Below are 7500 nucleotides of genomic sequence, written 5' to 3'. Positions count from 1 at the left end.
CCGGGCTTGCTTGAATGTAAAGTAGCGAAACAATAGAAGAATATGTTGATAATAACCAGCTATTAAAAGAAAATCAGAATAATACAACTACAGAAAGCTAAACTTGCAGCTATCGGTTATTTGTGTAATCGATTAGTATGTTTGATTACTTGAGTAATTGGATAAATCACACTTGATCGCCTCCATGGGTATTTTAGAGAAAATAGTTGAAATGAACAAAATGTTTTTCCTTGCCATAACGTTCACGCTTTTTTTCATTAACATTGAAATAGCACTTGTAAACATCTCCGGTGTGCCCCGCCACACAGATAAAGGCACCCAAACACCACCACCCTCATGTGCGCTCTATTGCCACAGGATTTGGTCTGGATTCAATCAATCATTTAGTAAATTTTTACTCAGGCACACATTAATTTCCGTAAATTCCAGATTATAAGCCGCTACTTTCCCCCCCCCCTGTGGTTTATAAAACAATGCGGTTAATTTAGGGATTTGTCTTTGCCAACGGCCATAATGTGAATAGTTTTCATAGAACACCCACAGATACACTCAAAAGGTGTGTTAATGTTGGCGCTATGGCGCCATCTTTTGGACGAGTTCACTCACTGCAGGGTGAACGTCTAGTATTTCCTTCCGTTTAGTGCTTTGAACCGGAAGTACAAGTGCCGTCTTCTAGTCGTCCAAAGCATTTCTACTCGTATGTATTCATCACTCCAAGCAACGTGTTTAAGTTGTACAATATAACTAAAACTATTCATACTTATTCAACTGTCCCATGTGTGATGTCTGTATGAGTGCATGTGTGTGTTTGCGATTGTAATGTAATTAAGCTAGCGTTAGCAATATCTAATATAATAACACCTTTGTGAGCGTCTGTGTTAGTAAAATTAACTTACAACGGAATTATTTTTGGTATTGTTTCAGTTTTACAAATTCCTCAGTAAATTTACCAAAACGTCACCATGGAGTTATTGCGTGTTTATCTGATCGGAGAGCTAGCTTCCGCAAACAATGGGTCTATGACAATGACTTCTGTTTTGTTTGATCATTTGTTTTACTGCCGTGTTCCAGGCACAGTTTAAACACAATTTAAAGGTATGTAAAAAAAACATGTAAATAACTCATTTCACAATATATGTATCTGCGGCTCTATAGTCCGGAAAATATGGTAATCAATTTGTTTTTTTTCTAATTGATTTCATTGTTGCAGCCCGACACAAAGCATTCATAAATGAGACAATTAGGTTACTGCTTATGCCAGCAGACAAAATGTGTTTTATTAGATTTATTTATATGCTATATTGTGATATACATCATTATAGCAAGAGGCTGCAATATATATCACAATATGTATTTTAGGTCATATCGCCAACCCTACTGCACAGTAAACTTTAAAGCTGACACTGTCCGTCTGTGCTATTAAAACATTATGATAAAGTGCTTCACAGGCTCGAAGCCCCGATATATGCTAACTCGTCTCTCTTCTTGTTGAAGTTTGACCCAATTACAGAGGAAGAAGTGACATTAGAATCAACATTAGTTTAACATTATTTAAATGAGACACCCTGTGCCTATATAATTTGATATTATAATTATTGCAAGGTTAGAATAATAAAGTGATGACTCAAATTCTGTTGACAAATTGAGTGTGGTGTGAGAGTCTAACCAAAACAATAATGATAGTTTTCGTCTTTACTTTTTCAAAGCATGAAAATGAATCAAATCGTCTTGCAGTACCTCTAGGAGGTAGATGAGTGCCTTCTTTGCATGTATGTATAGACTTTGACGCAGTGGTCCCAGTAGTCCAGCACCAGAAGCTGCCCTTTGGGTGTTGTGGCCACCCCCACTGGGTAGTTAAGTCCATCCTGGATGAGAACTTTGAACACCCCATCTTTGGGAAACTGAAGGATTTCCTTCCGGCCGCTGTCTGTTACCAGCAAATCCCCATTGGTGTCCACGCACATGCCAGTAATGCAGCAGAACCTCTCAGACTCGGCGAAGAAATGGCTGAGCTGCTTGCCGAGCACTCCGTCGATGCCCACAGAGCCGATGGAGAAGCCGCCTTCCAGGTAGGCCTCGTCGTGGCGTTTCTCAAAGTTAAGCGCTATGCCTTGGGTGAAGTAAACCGTACCGGCGGCATCGCAGGTCACAAACTTGGGTCGCACTGCTGAGCACAGGCGGTTGCAGCTCACCACACCTACGTTACGGTCGACGGCGATGCACCACAGCTTGTCCCCCTCCACGTCTGACACCACGAACTGGCCTGAGGGCATGGCTGTAATGCCCCAAGGTTTGATGAGTCGGTTCTTGTGGCATGCTATGCACTGTCCATCCATGGTGTACACTTTAACCGAGTTGTCGTAGTTGTCAGTGACCCCAATCAGACCTTGAGGAGTGACAGCGATGGACAGGGGCATGAGGTTTGGCAGGTCGGCGCCGAGGACGGTCAAAACGAAGTTGTCGATACTACTGGCGTTGCGGCGAATTTCACGCTGGAAGCCTTTGCGGTTAAATATTTGGATTCGGTAGTTGCTGCGGTCGGCCACCAGGACCTCGCCTTGCTTGGACACACAGATGCCAATGGGTAAATTGAAAGAGCCAGGGAGAGTTCCCTTACAGCCCATCTTCTTCACAAACTGGCACACTGAGGGACCGGCACATGCTCCCTCTTCGGATCCCCCTCCAGCATCCATGGACTTTGACTTGTAGGTCCCTGGTGAGCTACGTAAAGTCTCATCTGCAGCTGCGACCATGTCCACGTCTCGGTATATATCCACTGCACCACCCAAAGCTCTGTCAACACCCTCAGAATCACCTTCAAGTGCAACCTCCAACCTGCATTCCGCATTATCTGTACTGACTGTATATGTGCTTGTGGTCAAATGTCCAACTTGTATTGGTTTGGATTCCTCTGTCTGGACCAGCTCTGGCTCTTGCAGCTGGAACACGGTGGGCAGGCTGCTTCTCAGGTTGAGCTCCTCATCGTCACACCCACCTCCGTCATCCTTGAGCAGGCTGATGTCGCTCTGCCTCACCCGCATATTTAGATAATCGCAGCATGACACTACTTTTACCTCCGCGATGTTAAGGAGATACGTCTGCTTCTCGAGGACCTGTCCGTTAATTTTCTGCATCTCTGCCAAGGAAGCCCTAAACGCCGTCCGTGACCTGCTCAGCTCATCTTGAATCAGCATCTCGGTCGTTGTGTAATCCTGCTGCACTGCCCGATACTTTGCTCTTAAAGATTTGGAAATGTTTTCAATAGCTGTCTTTTTCTTCTGGATTTCACTCATGAGTTCACATAGGGTAGACAATTTGCTGCCCAGTTCTTTACGACGTTGCTCTGCGGCCATCCGAATCAGCTGGACAGAATGGCCTTTGTGTAGATGTCCCTCGCCTTTGCAGAGCTCACAAACGACGATAGCGCAGTCGTGGCAGTACTGTCGCGGTAGCCGGTTGCAGCAGGACCCGCACATTAGGACTGAGGCAGCCGCACTGCAGGACGTGGTGCAGTCGAGGATCTTTAGCACTGTGAGATTGTCCGCTAACTGTGAGATGCTGCTCATGCGCGAGACCTTGCTGCAGAAGGGGCAGCGCACGCCGTTGATGGTGTTGGCCAAGAGTTTCTCGAGGCAATGGCGACATACCGTGTGACCGCACTGGAGGAGCTTCGGTCTGAGTTGGTCCTCGTTGAAGGTCTCCAGGCAGATTGGACATTCAAGGACCTCCCGCATTAGATCTGCGTCAAGTGGATAAGACGCCGTTGCCATTATGGTTCCTATGTGAAAGACAGAAAAGTTAATACATTTGCAGTCTTGCTTTAACATGCCAAGCTTTGTTTTTGGTTCAAGTCTCACTGTAGACCAAGGAAATTGCGCATGGTTACTGAGTGGATACCTTTTTTCTGTACACTTCCAATTATTTTTATGCTAAAGCTTCTGCACAGTCACCACGCCATTCCTTTCAACGCCATTTCAAAGCGCTGCATCGATGATGTGCAAATTTTCACACGGTTAATTGCTATGCTGAGTTTCCTCTTACACCATGTGTTTTTCTCTATTTGAAACAATATAACTAATTCACACAATACGAAAACACCATGTAAAAGTAGTTGTAATCAGTTGAATCGTTGAAAAACAAATGGGAGCTGCAAATTGAATGTCCCTGTGGTGTTGCTGTCACACTTTCGTTAAAGATTTTGTTCCTTTGTCAAATTCTGTTCCTACATGTTCTACACCCTCTGATCAAGTTGTGTGAATTCAGGAAATGTTGTACTCGAAGCCAATCAAAGCCCCTACGATCAACCAATGCAAAGTTAGCTTTTTAGGGCTGCAACTAATGACTATTTTGATAATCGACTAACATAACGATTAATCGACTAATCTGATTATGAAGCATAAACCTATTCAGTGGCTTTAATTTTGCCAACTGCTTTTAAATTCAGCTTAAAGATATTTTCAGGAATGTGCTAACAAACAAAGATGACATTCAAAAATATGTATTTATACTGCAACTGTCTGTACTGCTCATTAAGCTGTTACAAAAACTAAAATAACTATTAAACTTGGGTGTGGGACGGCCTGGCGTGGTTGGGAGAGTGGCCGTGCCAGCAACCTGAGGGTTACTGGTTTGATCCCCAGCTTCTACCAACCTAGTCACGTCCGTTGCGTCCTTGAGCAAGACACTTCACCCTTGCTCCCTGGGTCGTGGTTAGGGTCTTGCATGGCAGCTCCCGCCATCAGTGTGTGAATGTGTGTGTGAATGGGTGAATGTGGAAATAGTGTCAAAGCGCTTTGAGTACCTTGAAGGTAGAAAAGCGCTATACAAGTATAACCCATTTACCATTTAAACTTGTGTCTATTTAAAAGCAAGGACAGCCCAAGATCCGTGTGTGTGTGTATATATATATATATATTTTTCTTTTTTCTTTTTTTAAGACAAAGCTTTGTGTTGTTGTTATTGGCTGATGTCAACATTTTGGCTTTTTGTCATTGTGTTTCTTGCTGTTTTCCCAACTTTGGCTGGTGTTTATTTTTTTGCTGCGCTCATCCTTTTTTTTTTTCAAACCCTTGTCCGTTCCCTATTCGGCTGTAGGGCAACAACAGGTAGAAACTTAAGTGCAGGACTGTAGAAATCAAATAAATCACCAAATATAACAAAATATCCATCCATCCATCTTCAACCGCTTATACGGAATCGGGTCGCGGGGACAACAGCTGCAGCAGAGACCCCCAGAATTCCCTCTCCAGAGCAACATTAGCAACTTCCTCCTGGGGGATCCCGAAGCGTTCCCAGGCCAGAGAGGAGATGTAATCCCCTCCATCTGGTCCTTGGCCTACCCCGGGGTCTCCTCCCACTGGGACGTGCAATAAGGACCTCTCTACGGAGACGCTCGTGAGGCATCCGCACGAGGTGCCCGAACCACCTAAGCTGGTTCCTAAGCCCGGAGACAGGGCTCGCTGACAGCCCGAAGAAGCTACGTGGACACACCATATTCTCCGCCACGTGGACCCACCACCCGCAGTCGGAACCAGTGGGGTCGGGTGCGCTGCCAATTAGATGGCAGTGAAAGTGGAGGCTCCAGACGGACCAATAACAAAATGTGCTATTTTAAAATAATAATTTGATCCAATAATATTTACATAAAAGTTAAAAAGTTAAAGTACTAGGTGTGGTGAAATTACCCTCTGCATTTGACCCATCCCCTTGTTCAACCCCCTGGGAGGTGAGGGGAGCAGTGAGCAGCACCAGTGGCCACGCTCGGGAATCATTTTGGTGATTTAAGCCCCAATTCCAACCCTTAATGCGGAGTGTTAACATAACTGTATGAAAGTCGTTGGCCCTGTGTGGCGACTTGTCCAGGGTGTACCCCTGCCTTCCTACCTACTCAGTGGCCTAGGGGTTAGAGTGTCCGCCCTGAGATCGGTAGGTTGTGAGTTCAAACCCCGGCCGAGTCATACCAAAGACCATAAAACTGGGACCCATTACCTCCCTGTTTGGCACTCAGCATCAAGGGTTGGAATTGGGGGTTAAATCACCAAAAATGATTCCCGGGTCAAATGCAGAGGACAAATTTCACCACACCCAGTGTGTGTGTGACAATCATTGGTACTTTAACTTTAACTTCCGCCCGAATGCAGCTGGGAAAGGCTCCAGCACCCCCCCGTGACCCTGAAAAATGGATGGATGGAACTTTATTTCCACACTTAAATAGAAATAACATACCAAATTAAATGTTGCGCAAACTACCGTATTTTCGGAGTATAAGTCGCTCCGGAGTATAAGTCGCACCGGCCGAAAATGCATAATAAAGAAGGGCAAAAAAACATATAAGTCGCATTTTTTGGGGAAATTTATCTGATAAAACCCAACACCAAGAATAGACATTTGAAAGGCAATTTAAAATAAATAAAGAATAGTGAACAACAGGCTGAATAAGTGTACGTTATATGAGGCATAAATAACCAACTGAGAACGTGCCTGGTATGTTAACGTAACATATTATGTTAAGAGTCATTCAAATAACTATAACATATAGAACATGCTATACGTTTACCAAACAATCTGTCACTCCTAATCGCTAAATCCCATGAAATCTTATACGTCTAGTCCAGTGGTTCTTAACCTGGGTTCGATTGAACCCTACGGGTTCGGTGAGTTAGGCTCAGGGGTTCGGCGGAGGTCAAGACACACCCGACTCATCGTGTAAATAAAAACTTCTCCCTATCGGCGTACAGCAACAGCAGTAGTCAGACTGATTTGCAGGTGTGTAATTTGTTGTGAGTTTATGCACTGTGTTGGTTTTGTTCTTTGAACAAGGTGATGTTCATGCACGGTTCATTTTGTGCACCAGTAAAAAAACATGGTAACACTTTAGTATGGGAAACATATTCACTATTAATTAGTTCATTATTAACATGCAAATTAGTAACATATTGGCTCTAACTAGTCATTATTAAGTACTAATTAATGCCTTATTCGGCATGGCCTTATTATAACCCTAACCCTCTAAACCTGGCCCTAACCCTAACCCTAACCAAATAACTCTAACTTAAGTCTTTGTTCCTTAGAATATGTTCCCCATACTAAACTGTTACCAAAAACATATAACTTTGTCTTGAATTTGAAAAAAAACATTTAATTTTTCACTAAAGAAGGGTTCGGTGAATGCGCATATGAAATGGTGGGGTTCGGTATCTCCAACAAGGTTAAGAACCACTGGTCTAGTCTCTTACGTCCATCCATCCATCCATTTTCTACCGCTTATTCCCTTGAATGAGTTAAATAATATTATTTGATATTTTACGGTAATGTGTTAATAATTTCACACATAAGTCGCTCCCGAGTATAAGACGCACCCCCGACCAAACTATGAAAAAAAAATGCTACTTATAGTCCGAAAAATACGGTACATAGCTTCTTGGCAGTAAACCTGCAAACAATTATTCTCAGGTTTCTCTATATTTACACTTTTCACTATTTTGTTACACTTTATTGAGC

General features: G+C 43.5%; 2 protein-coding genes across 5 annotated transcripts in view; one reads left to right on the top strand and one right to left on the bottom strand.

Annotated features, from left to right (window-relative positions):
- The window catches only part of LOC133574886 (astrotactin-2), a 752799-nt gene that overhangs the window by 550546 nt on the left and 194753 nt on the right, over positions 1–7500 (top strand). The gene's annotated exons all lie outside the window — the stretch shown is intronic.
- Positions 1–7500, bottom strand: part of trim32 (tripartite motif containing 32) — a 9487-nt gene that overhangs the window by 1253 nt on the left and 734 nt on the right. The window contains exon 2 of the mRNA XM_061927225.1: positions 1–3778. This exon is cut by the window's left edge and continues 1253 nt beyond it. Within this exon, the coding sequence (XP_061783209.1) occupies positions 1740–3770 (2031 nt within the window). The 5' untranslated portion in view covers positions 3771–3778 and the 3' untranslated portion in view covers positions 1–1739. The remainder of the gene's footprint in view (positions 3779–7500) is intronic.

Source organism: Nerophis lumbriciformis, linkage group LG32 (genome assembly GCF_033978685.3).
Source record: "Nerophis lumbriciformis linkage group LG32, RoL_Nlum_v2.1, whole genome shotgun sequence".
Classification (NCBI taxonomy): domain Eukaryota; kingdom Metazoa; phylum Chordata; class Actinopteri; order Syngnathiformes; family Syngnathidae; genus Nerophis; species Nerophis lumbriciformis.
This window is presented reverse-complemented; position numbering and strand designations above follow the sequence as displayed.